This window comes from Mauremys mutica, chromosome 5 (genome assembly GCF_020497125.1).
Source record: "Mauremys mutica isolate MM-2020 ecotype Southern chromosome 5, ASM2049712v1, whole genome shotgun sequence".
Taxonomy (NCBI): Eukaryota; Metazoa; Chordata; order Testudines; family Geoemydidae; genus Mauremys; species Mauremys mutica.
Window position 1 is genome coordinate 89,930,595 of NC_059076.1, and position 19,793 is coordinate 89,950,387.

Genomic DNA, 19,793 nt, shown 5'->3' on the forward strand with positions numbered 1-19,793 from the left:
TGATCCTGAGGATATTTGAAGTAGCATGGTGCTGGGTAAGAAGGGAGATTGGTATAAAAGCTGTACAGGCAAGTGCATTCCTCTTGCCTGCACACTGCAGGCAGTGCGATATTTCCTGAGCTGTACTCAATCTATAATTTTTTTATAAAAAAATAAAAAGTGACACATGGAGATTGGAAGGAAACTATGAAGGGGGAAAAGGAATACATTTAATGTGTATTAAAAGATCAACATTATTTAATTTGAGGCTACAAACACTATTATGCATTATTCAGAATTGCATAGTGTCTGTGACAGAGTGCTAGGCAAGAACACCTGAGCCAGACCTCTCCTCACAGCAGCTCCAATCAAACAATACAGAAAAGCTGATTAAACAGAGCTGTGCCTAATTTGTGAGTGGAGGAGAGCTGGAAGGCTAATTAAGCCATTAGGCAGAGGCTACAAATAGGCACAAGAGGCAGTAGATGTGGGAGGGAGATTGTCCTTCTCTGTGTTGTAGGACTGTTGGAACAGAGCTGTATGAAGAGGGGGGGGAGGAGCACGCCACGCCACGCCACGCCTACAAGGTGTTTTACCAGAACAAGGGTCTCTGAGCTGTCTATGGACCAGAGCAGAGGTAGGAGCTAGAGGGCCCTATTACAGTATCACTAGTGTTGTTTGGGTACCCTAACTTTTCATTTTCCATGCTTTAACATGTATGGATATCTTTTTTTTTTAATTGAACCTAGCTTTGAATTTCCTGGATTTGCAATGCTTAATTTGGAGATAATTACAGCCTTGTGATAATGTGTTGGGTTTGTTTTACCTTAAATTACACATATAATCTCTCAAATTTAACTCCATCTTAATGTAGATTTTTTTTCCTCTGGGAATTCTCTACAAACTAAACCAGAATAGATGTGTGCTCCTGCAAGAATCTACAACCCAAACACATTGCAGGGGCTTCTTTACTAGTGGTTGCACTCATATGATCCAAAGTGGCTGAAATATTGCTAGATTTCTTCCATTTGTTCAAAATTTTGTAGAACTTCTCACCTTAATGTGGTGCTCCGATACCAGTGTGATAAGGATCTGAAATGGGACAAAATAGAGCCAGATTTGGTAACCTTCAAGAATTACAGCCAAACTGGCCTTTTCTCTCAGGCTTTTTTGGGCATTGTAGAAAAAGTTAGGTGGAGGCTGTCAGGCAGATCAGGTTTTAGTAGATGGTATGTAAATGTATGAGAGGTATTTATATTTGATTAAGGTTTGTGTTTTGGTTGTATGTAATATACCTAGATTTTTGCAGGGGTGTTTGAAATTTAAACAAACGCTAATAAGCAAAGTTCAAATTTTAACCCTGGTTTGACATTCAGTCCAAAGACTAAGTCTTAGCCTAAATCTAACCTGGATTTGAACATAACCTGTTAGCTCAGTCTACTTTGTGCCTAATTCATTCATTTGGTCACTTGATCTTAATTTCCTCCATTTTCAAAGACTTCATCAAGGCAATTTGATTGCAGGTAAGTAATATTCAAAATGTTTATTTAAAATCCCACATTACTTTATTGAGATCTTCAACCAACTTTGCATGTTGATATGACTGTTCTTGGCAAAAGTGGCATGCCACTAACTAATCTAGGGCAGTTTATTTTATTTTTAAGATATCTCTGTATTTGTCATTAATATTGTTTCTATTAGATATCCTTTAGTAGAACTCAGCCTTGACAAAATAACCTTGTCATGCTCCTTTGTGAGAGGCTATCAGTGTCACAAGTCATTTAGACACTTTCATACTGTAAATTTCTCTATATTTACTTTGCTCTGACTTTCTGATCTGCATCTGCTTTCATGATTGCTGATCTTGTTGTGTCAATCTTTTCATGGTACACAAATATTAAACACAGTACTTGTTCATCTTTCCTATTCTCTTCTTCAGAGCCTGAAGATGGTTCAGAATAGAGACTTTTCAAAATGTTGATTGTTTCTTAGTGTTTGTACCTCCAAATCAGTCTCCAGAAGAGAGAATGTGTAAGAAACATATTGCTAGATAAGTCTTCTCTTCCTATAGCTTTTAAGGTTTCTTTGGTGTAACAGTTGCCTGGTAGTTGTTGCATCCCTGGTGTGCTGTGCTTCCCTCAGGCAGAGGTTGAAAAGTTATGTATATTTAAGTTCTTCTACTTCTCCTTTTTTTATTATGTAACTGCAAAAAAAAAAATCTCCCGGGATCTTTTCTTTTTCTGAAAGTTGAATGTGTGCTCCATTTTGGGCTTGAGGATTTTAAAAAGCTTTTTTTAAAATAAATTCTGCAGTTATGTACCAAAAGAGAGAGAGCAGTCAGAAACTGAACACAGTAGAAATGAGGCTATATCCATGGAAACATATTTTAATAGTTATTGAACTATTTCTGTCTGATTCATGAGTGACCTTAACACTAAGGACAGGGACCAAGAAAACCAATATAGGTGGTTTTATCATTAAGACAAAGGGCTGAAGATCAAGAGACCTGCTTGTTAGCTCAGGCTTTCTGTGTAACATTGGCTAAGTTTCTACATGAGATTCTTCACCTATAAAGTAAGGATTATACTGCTTAGTGTCTGTTTTGCTCTTATGTGGTTGGTGGAACACAGGTGTTAGCTGCACCAGTAGACACTGCAGCTTGCCAATTCAGTAGACCTCGATGTCACTCATGAAGCAAGAGGATGGCTCAGTTTGGTGAAGGCGCTCAAGCAGGTTTATTGTCAAAGTGCGGTCCTAGTACCCTGTCTCAACGGTAACAGTACACTAAACCTTGTATGCCCACAACAAGGTGCCAACTCCATTAATATAACAGAAAGCTGTCCCCTAGGCCAAGCAAACATGCCCCTCCTATGGCTACTCTTTTAACTTAACTTGTTTGTAGCAATGTGTAATGTATTGTACCCTTTAGTTCGAACAAAACATTCTCATCCATTATCATTGTCATCTAATCCTTATCTTTACAAGGGGTTGGTGTGTTCTTGTACCACACTTCTTGGACTGTATTTACACAGTTACTTAAGAAGTCTGAATGTTCTTGTACAGGGCTAGCTCCAGGTTTTTTGCTGCCCCAAGCAACCCAAAAAAGGTCAGAAAGGAGCCTTCAAAGAGCTGGTATGCTGCCCCTTGAAAAAGGCTGCCCCAAGAACATACTTGGAACGCTAGTGCCTAGAGCTGGTCCTGTTGTACCATCCTCTTCTATCAGGAATTTGCTTGATTAGCTGATACCTAGATGTTCCAACAAGGCCTTTGGCTTAGGCTGTTAGCCATGTATAGGGCTCCAGTAAGGCCTACAGATATTTCCCATAATCTTCAGATAGATGGTGCAATGTAAGTGTAAATTATTATATACTGTATGGAAGGAAAGTAGTACTTAAAAATGAAATAGGTCAGACATTGCAGCATTCCTTTCCATTTAAATGAATCAAAAACAAAAAATCCATATAGAATGGGCGTGTAGGTGATTTCCAGAAATGATCTGTTTGTAGATAAATTCTCACCTAATGTCCCAATATCAGCTGAGAAATAGCTGAATTGAAACAAATCATGGTAAGCTAGAATTGCTTAATTGTTGCAGTAGACACTTCCTTTTGATTGCATCTAATTTGCTACCTGTTAATAGGGTGGAGGGATAGCTCAGTGGTTTGAGCATTGGCCTGCTAAAGCCAGAGTTGTGAGCTCAATCCTTGAGGGGGCTACTTAGGGACCTGGGGCAAAAAAATCAATACTTGGTCCTGAAGGCAGGGGGTTGGATTCAATGATCTTTCAAGGCCCCTTCCAGTTCTAGGAGATAGATATCTCCTATTATAATACTTTCAATTTTTACATTAATAAACTAATCTATTTGGCAAAGCAATGACTATCAGAGTGTGGTACAAATAGCAGGAAAGGAGGAGGATTCAGGTGTTGCAGAATGGAACTGAGCTGGGAACATTGCCTTACTTGATTTTTAGAATAGTACTGTATTTTTGCCAACCTTCTATCACAGAAGTGCTGACACTGTTGCATTTCTAGTACTTATTGATTTGGATGGAACAGGAGGAGTAGGAAGGAGTCTAGTCTGCCAAAGAAGCTTATTGGAACATCTTGGAGGGTGAGATTTACCTGCATTTAGTTTCCTATTGTATTAGTCTTTAGACCTGTGTGTTTTTTGTTTTATTTTGCTTGGTAATTTACTTTCTGTTATTTGGAACAACTTAAATCCTACTTATACTTTTTGCATATTAATTGACCCAGAGCAAGTAATGAATACATGGGGGAGCAAAGAGCTATGCATACCTTTCTATCAGTGTTATAAAGGGTGAACAATTTGAGTTTATCCTGTATAAGCTTTATACAGAGTAAAAGGGATTCATTTGGGGGTTTGGATCCCATTGGGAATTGGGTATCTGGGTGCTAGAGACAGGAGCGCTTTCTAAGCTGTTTTAAGTTACGTTTGCAGCTTTTGGAGGATGTGGTTCAGACCTGGGTCTGTTTGCAGCAGGCTAGCATGTCTGGCTCAACAAGCCAGGGTACTGAAGTCATAAGCTGCCAGGGAAACAGGCTCAGTAGTCTCAGCACATCAGGTGGCAGTCCCAAGGGGGTTTCTGTGACCCAACTGATCACACCTCCATTTTCAGTGGAACACACTTTTCATGGAAAAATCTAGAACTGTTGACCACTGGGGAAAGCTCATGAGTGCAGGAACCACATTCTCTGTTACCTTCAGGAGAAGTTGGGTACAGTGTGGTAATGGGGCTTGCCAAAGAACTATTTCTGAGGTCACTCCAGAATCCACTTTTCTATCATATAACATAGATTCAGTTATATTCACCATTAAATAGAAATATAAAGAACTAATGAGTAGAAATAACTATTGTAGCAAAACTTAGCAGTTTATAAATATGAAACCACTGGTATATAACAAATATCTAAATTTAAACTTTACATCATTACAAATATTTACATTGTCACTATAGCAAAGAAAAGTAAACTTGCAGATCCCTTTTGTGAAGAAGAGTGCTAATATACACCTCCGCTTCCAAAGCTATGACAGCACCTCTGGGTGAGCTGCAGAATGGTCCTGGTATCATGGAGAATTTTCCTGGCTTCTATACTACCCCAGTGAACGCAGAGTGCAAAAGAATGAATCCCTGTCTGATCTTGAGGACTCTTCTTTCTGTCTCAAATGTTTGTAACCCTAATAAGGCTGGGCCCGGGATCCCTGGGAGGCTTAATCCCCCAGTCTCATCATTGGTCTTTCAGGACAGAGGCTAGGGTATTCCCACTCAGGAGTAGTCTCTCCTCACTGGCCACTTCTCTGACTCAGATCACTACTAGTGAATTTAAACCACATACAATTTATTAAACATCTGTAAACTAGGGGGAAAACTGAAAAGGTTAAATGATCAAGGAACCTGCACTATAGGTATGGGGAATATTGTAAACAATAGTCTCCTAGGCATCCTTTCCAGGACCTGGATGCTCTCTGGTGATACCATGGATAAGACACCTGCTCTGTGGGTGGCTATACACCTTCAGTCTCTGAGGTAGGACCTGTATTCCCAGTATCAGCCGTCATTTTGTATGCATAATTGGGATGATGTTTTCCAATGTACATTACTTTGCATTTATCAACACTGAATTTTATCTGTCATTTTGTTGTCCAATCACCATGTTTTGTGAGATCCTTTTTAACTCTTCAGTCTGCTTTGGACTTAACTACACCTCTACCCTGCTATAAGGTGACCTGATATAACACGGGTTCACATATAGCGTGGTAGCAGCGGGGCTCTGGCTGCTGCAGGGAGCCAAGTCCCTTTAAATCACTGCTGGAGCCCTGCTGCTGCTACCCCGATATAACAGTGTTTCACCTATAACACGGTAGGGATTTTTGGCCCCCCCACAACTGCGTTATATCAGGGTAGAGGTGTATCTTGAGGAACTTTCTATTGTCTGCTAACTTTGCCCACTTCATTATTTACCCCATTTAACAGATCATTTATGAATATGTTGAACAACAGTGGTCCCAATTCAGATCCTTGGGGGACCCCACTATTTAGCACTCTCCACTGTGAAAAGTGGCTATTTATTCCTATCCCTTGTTTCCAATCTTTGAACCAGTTACTGATCCATGAGGGGATCTTCCCTCTTTTTCCATGACTGCCTACTTGGCTTATAGCTTTTGGTGAGGGACCTTGTGACCTGGACTCTTTGACTATATCCAGTGGATCACTTTTTTCCACGTATTTGTTGACATCCTCAAGAATTCTAATTAATGAAGACATGATTTCCATTTACAAAAGTTGTTGACTCTTCCACAACATAGTGTTCATGTATGTTTCTAAGTCTATTCTTTACTATAGTTTCAACTGGTTTGCCTGGTTACTGAAGTTAGGCTTATTGGCCTGATGTTGCCAGGATCAGATCTAGAGCCTTTTTTTAAAAAAAGGAACCATATTAGCTATCCTCCAGTTATCTGGTACACAGGGTGATTCAAGCAATAGGTTACATACCACAGTTAGTTCTGTAATTTCATGTGCATTTCTTCAGAACTAGTGGTAAATACAATCTGCTCTTTGTGACTTATTACTGTTTTATTTATCAATTTCTTTCAAAACTTCATCTACTGAGAACTCCATCTCTCATAAAAAGAATGGCTCAGGAGTGGAGATCTCACCCCTCATCCTTTGCAGTGAAGACCGATGCAAAGAATGCATTTAGCTTCTCTTCAATGGTCTTATCTTTCTTGAGTGCTCCTTTAGCACCTTCATCATCCAGTGGCCCCACTGATTGTTTCATGGGCTTGATATTCCTGATGTACTTAAAACCTATTTCGCTGTGAGTTTTTGTGTGTTGCTTGTAGTTCTTCAAATTTTTTTTTGGTCTGCCTAATTATACTTGCCAGAGTTTATGCTCCTTTCTATTTTCCTCAGTGGTATTTACCTTCCAGTTTTTAAAGGATGTTTTTTGTATCTTATCACCTCTTTTACTGTGTTTAGCCATGATGGCATTTTTGGTCCTCTCACTGTTATTTTTATTTATTATTGGGGTATGCATTTTGTTTTTTTTTAAAATCCATGCAACTTGCAGGCATTTCACTCCATGACTGTTTCATTTAATTTCCATTTAACTAGCTTCCTCATTTTTGTGTAGTTCTCCTTTTTGAAGTTATATGCCAGTGTGGTGGCTTTCTTTGGTATAACTCCCATTCCAAAGATGTTATATCCTTATGAAATTAAATTTATTTGTAGATCATTTGGGGAGGTCATGTTGTGCCTTCACGTGGTGCTGACAGAATAGGTCCTGTGCCACTAGCTGTTCACATAGCAAAACTCTAGGGTTGGCCCCAACTGAGTTAATAAAGAGAAATTGTTTGGTACCAATATTCAGGAGTATAGGCACTATTGTTTCTTTTCACTAAATGAAATTTTCACTGGCCAAATTTGAGAATTTTATTCTCCAAATATGGCACTGAATTAAGGCTTGTCTACACAAACACTTCATTCTCAGCAAGATGGGTGACTAGCATGGGATAGATTTACACCCCATGTGTCCACATGGTCACTGCTGCTGTGAACAAAGTGTCATAGTGCAGTTTAATCTCTGCTGCTTTGAAAAGGGAATAGATTAAATCATGTTAGGGAACTTTTTAGTGCACAACAGTACAATTCACTTAATGCATGGCAGGCTAGTGTTGGGTGGATTTACACCCCAGCTTGCCACCAATGAAGTATTTTTGGAGACAAGCCCTGAGACATGCTATTTTTTCCTAGCTACTGATTTTGAAATGTGGGGTTGCTATATCTAGTGGTCAGGCAAGTCAAAGGGCAGTCCAGACCAGTGGTCAGAGCTCACACATGAGGTCTGATAACCAGGAGCTCTAATTCAAGTGGAAGATAGAGCAAAGCAGCTAATGGGGTCAAGGGAGGCAGCAAGGCAGGGTCCAAGCAGCACCTGGCACGCAATAGCTTGTTGTTCATAGGAGGCCAGAAAGGAAGCAGGAAGTTAATGTGGTGACCAGTCAATCAGGGTCAAGACTGTGTGGCCAATCAGGCAGCAGGTCATGGAACACTGGAACCTGGCCTACCTGTCTGTGAATTGCCTTGTAATAGGATGAGCTGATGTGGTGTGATGGCCAAGGCTGTTTCCCAAGAACCCAGCTGACCTGGGCTTGAGACTAAGGTTTGACAAGGGTCCTGATAGGTGTAACCTTGCTGGTGGCTACTCTGTATTCTTTGGTTCACACTGACTCAGATTGTTTGAATATCTAAAGAGTCTCCTACAGTACTGTGCCACATATACAAGTCATTTATTTTTCTTGATTTTCCATTTTTGCTATACTATATTTCATTGCTGTATTTCATGTTGAACATGGCTGCCAATTTTCAGCTAAACCAAGTCCTTGTTCAATTTTACTTTTAAAAATTATCTTTTTTAGCCATACCTTTTTATTATTTTATATCATTACTGATCTCTCCCTTCCCCTCTTTTCTACTTGTGCATTAATATGTATGTTATCTAAAGAGGTACTTGTGCTTCATGGATATAATGTGTTTTTCTAAGCGCAATAGGAATTTAGTGACCATTTTAAATGGCTCTGGAAAAGCATGTACGTGTTGCTAGAAAGGTGTTAGACTCAATTTATTTTTGTTTTGCTTTCGCTTTCTTGTTAAATACAAGAGTTTTATATATTCTCCCTAATTAGGCAACACTCCTGTTGAAATGAACAAACTGGGTCTTTGGAGTCAGTAAGTTTTCGTATCCTTTGTCATTCCTTTTCACTTCTCATCTTGCTAAATTACTGGTATACCCTTTAGTATTTTGATTCTCTCATATTTTGCATTGTCCTTCTGTGGTGTGCTTTCTTTTACAATCAAAATTACAAAGTTGACAATGTTATCTACAGCTTTAAGAACTTGAAAGATTTCAGCTCCTTGTACTACTGTAGAAATTTCAGTTTCAGGTCATGATTCTGTAGTTTGCAAGTGCTGTGAGATTTTTCATATTCCCACTTGCACCCAATTATATCCAAATCTTTTTGTCCGTCCAGTGGATGTGTATTACACCTAGTGAGATAAGGAAACAATGATGAGAAAATTCAAGTAAAACCCTCTTTTGAATCATGTACATTATATACTATATTTTTTCTTTGCTACAGTAGCTTATATTGATGTATTGAACACCAATGGAATGTGAGCCTGTTCTCTGTACTTTTGAACCACTGCATGCTTTGTTGTAAGGAAATCTTTCCGTTTTACAGAGTTAAAGCCCAAGTATTGATTTTTCTTTTCTCTCAAGATCTAAAAATCAACTGTAAGGTATCCAAGACACCAATCTGTTTACTGCTATCACTATTAAGCTTTTGCATTTGTGTGTTGCATACTCCTAGCTAATAATTTCCAATTTTAATAGGATTTAAAGCACTGATGATTTGACTAATTAGTGAAATCTATTTCATTCCATGTCTATCTTTGCACATTTTCCTCTAATGAAGACCATGAAGTCACTTTCTGACTGATAAATGCACAACTTTAGTGCCATTTTTCTTCTCTCATGTTTTAATTTTTAATTTTAATTTTTTTATCATTTAATTTCTGCACCTTTTTCCACCCTTGTTATTTTATGAATCAACCATAATCCTTTGGAGATCCTCAGTCCATTATATTTTGTGCATATACAGTAACTTGAGCAGCTAATATTTGGGGTCAGATTCTATCTCACAGCGATTCTACACCAATGCAAGTCCACTGACTTAAGTTATTTCTGGTTTACACCAGGGTATAGATCAGAATTGGACACAATTGTTCAGGTTTTTTTAATACAAGTACCAATTTTAATATTGTTTGTGAATTCTTCAGTTGAGTGTTCTTGGTATTTGAAGGCTGAGTATAATCAAAGTGGAAACAGGTTGCTGTCAAAACTAATGAGACTTGGTGGGATTATTTAAATCGGGAGCTTGGGGGGAAAAAAGACATAGATGTTGAGAAGCATTCAATTTGGACACTATCTGTAAAGGAAAGCAATGCAGAGGTATCTCTGTGTCTAGTAAAGAACAGAACAAACTACAGCAGAACTGAAGGTTGAGATCATATTGCTAAATGATGGAAAATACAGGGTGTCAGAATAAAGTATATTAAATAAAACTAGGCTCCTGGATGAAGATAAAAACTATACGTGTCTGTTTCAGTGCAAGTGTTTTAAAAGAAAACTGAGATGAACTAGAAATCCTGGCAATGGAAGAGGACCTTGACATAATAGGCATTACTGAAACATGATTGAATGATTTTAAAAAATGGATGCTGTATTACTTCTCTATAAACCTGTAGATAAAGGACAGAATAGGTTCATGCATAGGTGGTTCAGTAATGTTATACTGTTCCCAAAATATCCTATGGGGTCTACACAGCTAACGTTTATAGCATGGAAAATGCAACTTTAGTGGATTTAATAGTGAAAGATTGTAAACTTTGGCATATAAAAGGTAAGATGGAAAATGGAAGGGCTAAGATGTTTTGAGAGCAAAAAGCCAAAGAAATAATATTAGGTGTTTCTGCAGTAGAGAAACATCCAAAGATCCCTTGGTCCCCTGGACTACCATGGAGTAAAGACAGCTAAATGAGGGCTTTTCATCATTATTCCCCATGGAGGATATTGGGGAGATGTGTTTATTGGTTATACTCTTTCCAGGCAATGAAGATGAGTTGGTAAAAAAGGAGGTAGAACAAAATAATAAATTAAGTCATCTGGTGTAACAGATCAGACAGTACATATCAGAGTTCTGAAGAACTTAAGCGTGAACTGGCTGAGCTACTAACAAAGCTAGGTAGTCTCATTAAAATTGGCTGACACCAAAAGATCAGAGGGTAGCACATGTTGTGCCTAAGTGTGTAGGGGAATGTCAACACTGCAAGTGAAAGTGTAATTGTAGATCTGTCTGTGCTAGCCTTAATCTAGATAGTGCGGGTCACAATAATGGTGAAGATGTGGTGGCATGGTTTTCAGCACAGGCTAGCCACCTGACAACTAGCTCACTTGGGAATGTACTCAGGTTGCTACCTGTGCTTGCTAGATTAAAACTAGCACAGGTATACCTACCTATGTTACAATTATACCTTCATTTTCAGTGTAGACACAAAGGCATTAGGAGCAATCTTTAGAATTACAGACCAGTGAGCCTTACTTTAGTATCAAAAAATGGGTTGAAACAGTATTAAAACATAATCAGGGAACAGATGAACATGTGATATGATAAAGACAAAACTGACATGGTTTTTGTAAAAATCATGCCTCTAATTCACAAGAATTTTGAGAACATGGCAGCAATCTAGAGTCTGAAGAAGAACCAAAATATATATGTATATATTGTATAAAAAATCATTTTGATTAAACTCCGTAAGAGTCACTCATAAGAAAACTAAGTCACGTCTTTTCTGAATACCATTCAGCTATGTCTTCTCCACTCATTTATTACATTGAGATTATTTCCTTTGCATGAACAGTATTAGAATGGAATTCTAGCTCACAGCTGTATATCTTTGGGCTCTCCCTCAAAGGCTCCCATGCCTATTTGATAGTATTTAGTGACCTCTTGTTTGGGATTCAAACTTAAAATGCCTCTTTCTGGCACACAAGGTTTTAATTCATCGCTTGAGTATTACCAGCAGCAGCAAATCTCAAGGCCAGTGCTGGTCAGATATATCAGAATCAGGAACAGACTATGGAGGCACTCTTATGAGAAATCTGGAATTGAAATATTTCTAGCTTCTATAGGCTGATCTAGCAGAAAGAAAACACTCTGCACAAGGACAGGCATTGTCAGGGTATACAGTTCAAATATGGAATTTCTTTTCTTGTAGTTGAGAGTAAATTTCAAATGCACTTCTATTGAAATGCTGCCCACATATTGGTCTGCATCACTTTATTCCTTTCATTCATAAGAGGGAGAAAGTACACTTCTCCAGCTGAAGTATCTTGCATAGGCAGAAAAAAACAAAAATATGTAGGTTCCTAAGTTTGTGAGTTAGCTTTTTTTATGTGAACATATCTGCACTTCAGTGACAATTTTCTGAGCTCTGTTTTGGTTTGTGTGGGTTTTTAGGTTAGAACAGAGTTTGAGCATATAAATGAGCTGAAGTTTCTTTCCTACCTTAAGTTATGGCCAGCAGCATTTCCCATAAAAAGAACATTACTAAAATTAATTACACTTACATAGGTGAGCTACAAAACATTTCTTAAGTGATAACAGAATGAGAGCAGATTGAGTATTAGCACAACCTTGACTTTATTGACCAACAGGTCAACTTCATCTCCCTCTTAAATAAAACATGAACCAAATTTAAGAATGAGGGTCCCAGAACGATCCAGATATTTAGCTTCTGGTTGAATTCTGTGCCAAATACACCCAACCGTTAGGCTTTCTAAATCTCCCTGTGATTGATATTACATCCTTTCATGCATTATCTGGAAGTTGGAATGTAGCCTGGCCTCCAAAAAAATTGGTAGTTTGGATGCTAATGCAGCCTTGGAGAAATTAGATTTTCTATAAAGCTTTAGTAGCATTGAAGATAAATACAGAGGGTAATAAGCAGCATAATGATCTTAGAATCTGTAGCTTCATCCTATCTAATGTCCCAGAAGACTAATGTAATTTCAGAGGAAAAAGGTACTAAGATGCATCATTTATCTTTCTCTCCCATGCCTGTGCTATCAGCTGAGATGTAGTGCATTAACATGTGAATGGAATTTTTTGTCAATCGAGAGAGAGGGATAGCTTTGAAGACATACAAGGAAACAGAGGTATGTAGACTCAGTTATGTTACAGATTGATACATTTAATATATTAAAACCTTTGAGTTTGAATTACAAATAGAAAGCTGAAAACACATTTCTTATTTACCATATTCCACTCATACTGATTTTTTTCCATATCCTTTTACTTTGAGCTTCCATTTTATAAAGGTCAGTTTAGGAACATAGAGTTCTGAGGTTATATTATACAAAAATCTTTTAAAAAGTCTTTATGGAGTCATTTGAAAATTTTGAATGAAATGACATCACAGATGTAAATAAAGTTAATTGAATTCTGGCATTACACTAACTAAAGAATTTAAGGGCTTTCTTTTTTTTTACCCTCAAGTTTACTGTATTTCTAGAAGCAAATATTTATATGGAATTTTTTATGTACTGACATGTCACTCTCACCATTGTGCAGAAACTGCACAAATCTGTTCCCTTTTTAGATGTATTTTAAGTTAAATATCATAATCCAATATTCAGCACTCATCAGGGGAAATGATGGAACTTACTTTCCCCATAGTTGGACTGTCTTTACAATGGTTTCTTAAATTTTTTCAGAACTACTTCATAGGTTGTACATACTGAAAAATCAGATACCAAAAATGTAACAGCAAAATTGCTCAAGGTATGATCATCTCTTAAAGAATGGTCAAGCTTAGATCTAGGCAATAGCTGTGTATATTCATTAGGAAGTAAAACCTAAAAAAAAACTGAGTATATCTGGTTATTGTGGCTGACTGAGTAAACCTGAGTTTTCATTCTTGCGCTCTTACAACCTCAAGAAGGATACAATAACAATATGTTTTCAGTCCAAGCAACTCATGTTCAGATTTAAGAAAGTGTAAGGAAGAATTCATAGTGTTTCAGCATTAAGCTTTAACTCTTATCTGAAGTTTGCCTGGCTAACTACCTTAACATTAGTCTGCAAAACTGATCTGGAAATCTCGTGAGTCAGTCAGTTCCTAGAATATACCAGATTCTTCTATTCCCAGTGAAAGACAATAGACAATAGTTGCACATGTGGGTTCCTGCTAAAATACTGCGAAGTGGGTAGGGAAGATAAATAATGAGAAGTTGTATTTTTTGGGACCTCAAAGAATTGATACAATGGTAGAGTGCATATAGCAAGATAAAATCTTGCTGTTCCTACTGCTAAGAGGTGAGTTGAAAAGTTTTATTTAATCAATTAGTGAATACACTTTGGCATGGATTGTAGGCAGTAAAATGGAAGTGTTTATCTTATTACTGTGTCATAATTTCCAATTTTCATGATGTAATATTATGGTACTATATATCTAATTCAATAAAGTAACTACTAGTATTTCCTTTTTAGTGGCAATACTATAAAGAAGTAGATAACATCACCTGCTAATGTAGTTCAGTGAATGAAACTCCTCCTCTCATTAGTTTATATTTTAGAATGAGGAACTGGAATGAGAGAGAACACACTTCAGGCACAGGGCTATTCACTACATGTCAAGGTTCCTTCCCCATTCTGAACTTTAGGGTACAGATGTGGGGGACCTGTATGAGAAGCTCTAAGCTTAACTACCAGCTTAGATCTGGTCTTGCTGCCACCATCCAGATTTCTCAGTGTCTGGAACACCCTCTTTCCTCCCCAAAACCACCTTCTCCCTGGGTAGCCTTGAGAGACTTCACCAATTTCCTGATCCAAACCCCTTGGATCTTAAAACAAGGAGAAATTAACCATTTCCCTTCCTTTCTCCCACCAACTCCTGGTGGATCCAGATCCAACCCCCTTGGATCTAAAAACAAGGAAAAAATCAATCAGGTATTAAGAAAAAGGCTTTTAATTAAAGAAAAGAAAGGTAAAAGAAAACCCTTTGGGAGAGATTAGCATACCTGCTACTCTCACAGACAACAGATTCCAAACACAGAGGATGTTCCCCTGGGCAAAAACTTAGTTACACAAAAAATACCCACATACCCAATTTGATTCTTCCTCTAATTACACAAGACAGGTTACAAAGAAATAAACATAAACCTATTTATTCCTTTCTAAAACTTACTACTCTGACAAGAGGCTGGTTCCTTGTTCTTTTTCACTCTGGCTGAAACTGACTAAACAAAGGAAAACTTCCCTCCTTCCTTTGGAAACATTTTGTTCCCCCATTGGTTCCTCCGGTCAGGTGTCAGCTAGGCTAGGTGAACTTCTTAACCCTTTACAGGTAAGAGGCATTAACCCTTAACTGTTTATCTGTTTATGACACTACACTAGGAGTATTGTATTAACAGTGAAGTTACTGGAGCACACAGAAACCCTAGTCATGGACCAGGACTTCATTGTGCTAGGCACAGTACAAATACAGAACAAATAAACTCCTGTCCAGGTATAAATCATGATGAATAAATATAGACACAGCTAAGTGGGGGAGTAAAGTAAATTATGGCTATATCTACATAGCAATGTAAGCATAGGGTAAATGGGACTCTAGTTAGCTGACTTGTCAGGGAAACCTGGGCTAGAGCATCTACATTACATTTTAATCCTAGATTAAGCATTTTCTGACCCATACTCTGGCATTCACCCTGCAGTGCACAGACTCAAGTTAAAGTAACCATATCCCAGAGTGCCTAGTGCCCTCCCCCAATGTTGACATTCTAGCCCTAGGAACATGTTGCACAGTGGGGAAAACTCTACTGTCCACCCTCTTTCCTAACTGGGGTGGTGCTATTGATGGGACTTCAGTGCCCATAAAGAGCACCTGAGTACATGAACAGCATAATTAGCTCCTCTGGTGACTGTCTCAGGAGAATGACTGCAGTTTGAGAAGGCCTTACATTGAACTGCCATGTGATCTGAGAATTGGACTCTCCAGATTTAGGCTGAGTCACATTGGAAGGGAAATATCCATGTGCACCAGTTCTGAGGATAATTAGGACATCCGTCTCCAGGACTGTCAAAGTATTAAAATGAAACTTTGCAATTCTCAATGGGCTGTTCAGTGAAGGTGTGTTTAGTTTAGTCTGTTTTGAAGTTTGACATAAAATGAAAGTATCAGATGAGACATACCCCAGCCTGGCAGCTGCTAGCTGGGGAGAGATGAAATGCATTCCCAGAGCTCGGAGCGCAGTGCGCTCCAGTGATTCCTTATCCCTGGCTCTGCTGCACCTCAGGAGGCAGAGATGAGGGATTTTCAGTAGGCTGCAGGGAAGCTTTGGGGCTAGCTCCCACTCTCTGCCCTAACTGTGTATGAGGCCTGGGTGTGCCTGCACACACAGGCCCAGGGAGAGCAGCAGGAGCCCAGGAGCAGAGCAGGGACCAAGCGCTGCCCTTCAGGGAAGGGAAGCAGCCAGGGGAGGGATGACTCCTGCCTATCAACATTTTGCTCCCTACTCCAGGAAAGCTCCACACAGAAGGAAGGGGGATCTGGAGCCACCATTGTGGGAACAGTAGGAAGGAGGAGTGTGCTCGGTCAGACAGTAATGGTGGTTCTGGCACATTGCACTGGCTGCCTGAGGCATTGCTCCTCTGCTGCCATGAACTGTGGGCTACAATTGGAGAACTTCCAGGACCTGAGTTAAGCTGGGGCCATGTGCACACACAGGAAACCACCGGGGCTATGTCCCAACGTAACACAGGCTTACATCCTCTAGCCCTGCAGGGTCCTGGAATCCTGGATCCAAGTCCTAGTTTAGCAAATTTGCAGTGTGGATGCAAAGGGGAGGGGTTGGCTTGCCCCTGGGCTTAAATTGCTGTGTAGATATACCCACTGACTATATTAGGCTGCTGGTATGAAACCATGACTTTCTGCTATCAAGAGTTTCATAGGCATCATCGCAAAGGAAAGTATTCAGGAGGGCTTTGAAGGTGGATGGTTATGGGCATTGTCTTCCAACTGTGGGGGGCGGCATGGGAGAAAGTACAAAGATGTTTGAAAATGTAACAAGTGAACAGTGGAGGTTGACGACATGGGCCAATCAGAGGCAAACATTGACAGCAAATAAAAGATCATGGGCTCTCATTCTTGAGTATCAAACATGCAGTATCAACCAACCACTTTTGGGGGCCTGATCTAAAGGCCATCAGACAATAGTCCCCTTCACTTCAAGGGGTCTTGGATCAGGCTGTTAATGCAATAGTCTGTTTCACTTGCAGATGCTTCTATGGCTTTGTTCACAGTTGAATGAAAGAGAATCTCAATTTCAGGCCTTGGTGGGTAAAAGCAAAGATATAGGGAAATTTTACAATTCTCATGTTTGCTTTTGGGCTTTGCTTGCAGAGCTTCCTCTTCTCTCCCCCTCTTCCCCCCCCCCCAGTTTAAATTCATGCAACCCAAATATCTCCAAACAAAACTTAATCAAAACCATCAAGTGTTGCCAGTTCTTGGGTTATAAAACCATGTGGAACCCTTAGCTTTACAAAGCTTCTACCTTAAACCCAGAACTTGGTCCAAGCTTTCTGAACAATTTGTAAAATTCAGGAAATGTTTGAATGAATCTTGCTCAAGTCTGGGGTTTTAATAAAAGGTTTGCACAGGTCTAGACCAAAGGCTTTAATATTTGTCTATAGCCATGAGGCCAAATCTGACGAAGTGCTGAACTTCTTGTCCAAAGAATTTACAGATGCTCAACTCCAATCAGGATTTATCTCCACATAAGGAAAATGTTGTTCTGCCAAAAACAGAGTAGATTTGTAGACTAGTTACCTGCTGCTAGGTGGTGGTGGTAACGTATCCAAATGAAGTCTCCTCTATTCTGGCTATTAGATGCATTTTTTCCATTCACATTCATGTCTGAAGTTTAGCAAAAGAGATACCAATTTGGCTAGAAATGACCAAGACCATTAATTAATTGCGGAATTGTAATTAGTTTGAAAACAATGGAAACATTACTGAGAATTCATATCAAACTCTGCCCAGGAGGAAAAACATTTGTTTCTGGGGATTGCTACAATGAGGGTTTTTTCTTTTGTTCATGTAGGTAAATTGGACCAAAACCTAGTTGAGTTGTGACCATCTTATTATTTTCTATATACTCCTAGGAAATTGAAGGAAATGGTTTAAGACAGTCCATTTAGAAGTAATGTACTTAAAATGTGTCTGTACTGTCTTCTGATTCTTTGGCTATATCTACACTGCAGTTGGGAGTGGAGACAGACACACTCGCCCTGCTTTAGCTAGAGCACCAAAAATAGCAGCACAGCTTGAGCAGCCTGGGCATGCACCCAAGGGGTCAGAGGTGGCTTGTATTCGGCTAGTCCTAGCTGCCACCCATGCTATCCTGGCTACTCTGCTATTTGTAACATGCTAGCATAGGTACATAGGAAGCATACGCCCAGCTGCAGTATAGACATAGTATTTGAGACAATTCTGTGTTTACAGCAGGGTAAGTCCTGTATAAGAGTATGAACCATAGCCCACTGAAATCAGTGAGCAACTTTCCATTTATAGCAATGGTCTTTGGATCAGGCCATAACTCCTTTGAATTCAATAAGCTTACTCCAAATTTTGTATCTGAAAACAGAATCTGATCCTTTACACTGTGTCAATTGCAAAAAAGCTAAAATTCATAATATACCAGTGGGACAAATTCACAAAAGCTTTAATGTATGGGATTAATGAATCACTAAAGTACATACTGTTAGGAAAAGAGACTGTGTAGTTTCTCATGGTAAACTGCAGGAAAATATTAAGTGAAAAACGAAGCCTTTCAGGAACTGGGTTTTAAGAATACTATTAGCATCTTACCATCATGTGAATACAGGACAAGAAACAGTAACAGTTAAGATATTAAGTATGATGCATTAAATATCTCTTCCTGAGAAGTCCCTAGGCCTTAGAGAATCATTGCTGGTTAATGTCACACAATGGGTCTGTTAATGGACTTCTGAAATGTTGTTGAGCAAAATGCCATTTAATTGCACAAGGAAATAGCAAACTGTAAAAATGTTCAGCTTCATAACGACAAATCTTTTTAAAGAATATTCTATTTTAAGTATGAAGCACATGCAAGCTAGATTACATGTCTTCAATGAGAATAAACATACAAGTTCCTCCCTCTCCCCAGTGCAGGTGCAGTCTTAATTGAGATGTACTGATACACCAAAACAAAATGAACTCTTACTGGATTTAAATGATTGTGCTGTTAAAATACATGCAGGCATGTTCTTAGAGAATTAACTAGTCTCAAGTGTTGGTTTTAATTTGTCATATTGCCATATTGTTCAAAACATCCATTAAGAGTCTGTGTGAAATACAGAAATTATTGTGAGCTCTTTTTTCTAATTTTTTTTTCTTGCATTCAAGATAAACCAAATGAGGAACAATTGCAGGAGAATCAGTGTACCACTGCCTATCATGTGGACTAATTTTGTCTCATTGTTTCCTTCTACTTCTGTGTCTGTATCTACCTCTTGTCTTGTACTTGTATTTTAATTTCTTTGTTCTGGGTTTGTACAGAGCCTAGCACAATGAAGGCCTGGCTGACTCTGGCTCCTAGGCTATATGGTAGTACAAATACATGTTATCAGATAATACAAGTAAAACACTGTTTTAAAAAACCACTTTGTAGCCATGAACAATTGTTTACCAATTAATACTTAACAAACATCTATTATATATTCTATAACGAAACAATAAAATTGTACATGATAAATCTGTGCCTCCTATTCATCTAACTGCCAAATACTTAAACCATTTGGGATGACTGATATGAATACAACTCTATTGCTAGAAATTAAGAGTATGATTTAAAAAAAATATGGTGGCCTAATTCTGCTTCCACTGAAGTAAAGGGAAATTTTACCACAGGCTGCAGTAGAACTGCAAAACTGTTGAAAAATGCACCCTGAAGTGGTGGTTGGTTAGTCAATAAAGTTCTTGAGTATTTATAGATGCATGTGTCACAAGGTCCACTCACTCCTAGTGGCACTGCCTGCCAGCCATCCTGGGGATTAGCTCCAGCCAGATGTTGAGCCCTGTCCCGGCAGTGTCGTCTCTGTTATCCTCTCACCTCACTCCAGGAACTGAAACCTCCTCTTCATGACTGAGGCCTCC

At 38.8% G+C, this 19,793-nt stretch overlaps 1 protein-coding gene across 5 annotated transcripts in view; it reads left to right on the forward strand.

The window, feature by feature from the left end:
- The first annotated feature begins 530 nt into the window (after positions 1-530).
- The window catches only part of SGCZ (sarcoglycan zeta), a 483,993-nt gene continuing 464,730 nt past the window's right edge, over positions 531-19,793 (forward strand). Inside the window, exons 1-2 of one of the 5 annotated variants that reach the window (XM_045017558.1) lie at positions 531-616; positions 12,689-12,774. In XM_045017558.1, coding sequence (XP_044873493.1) covers positions 12,715-12,774 — 60 coding nt within the window. In that variant the 5' untranslated portion in view covers positions 531-616; positions 12,689-12,714. Of the gene's footprint in view, positions 617-12,688; positions 12,775-19,793 lie in introns of those variants that run through there. The other 4 variants (XM_045017561.1, XM_045017559.1, XM_045017560.1 and 1 more) reach the window with 4 other exon arrangements.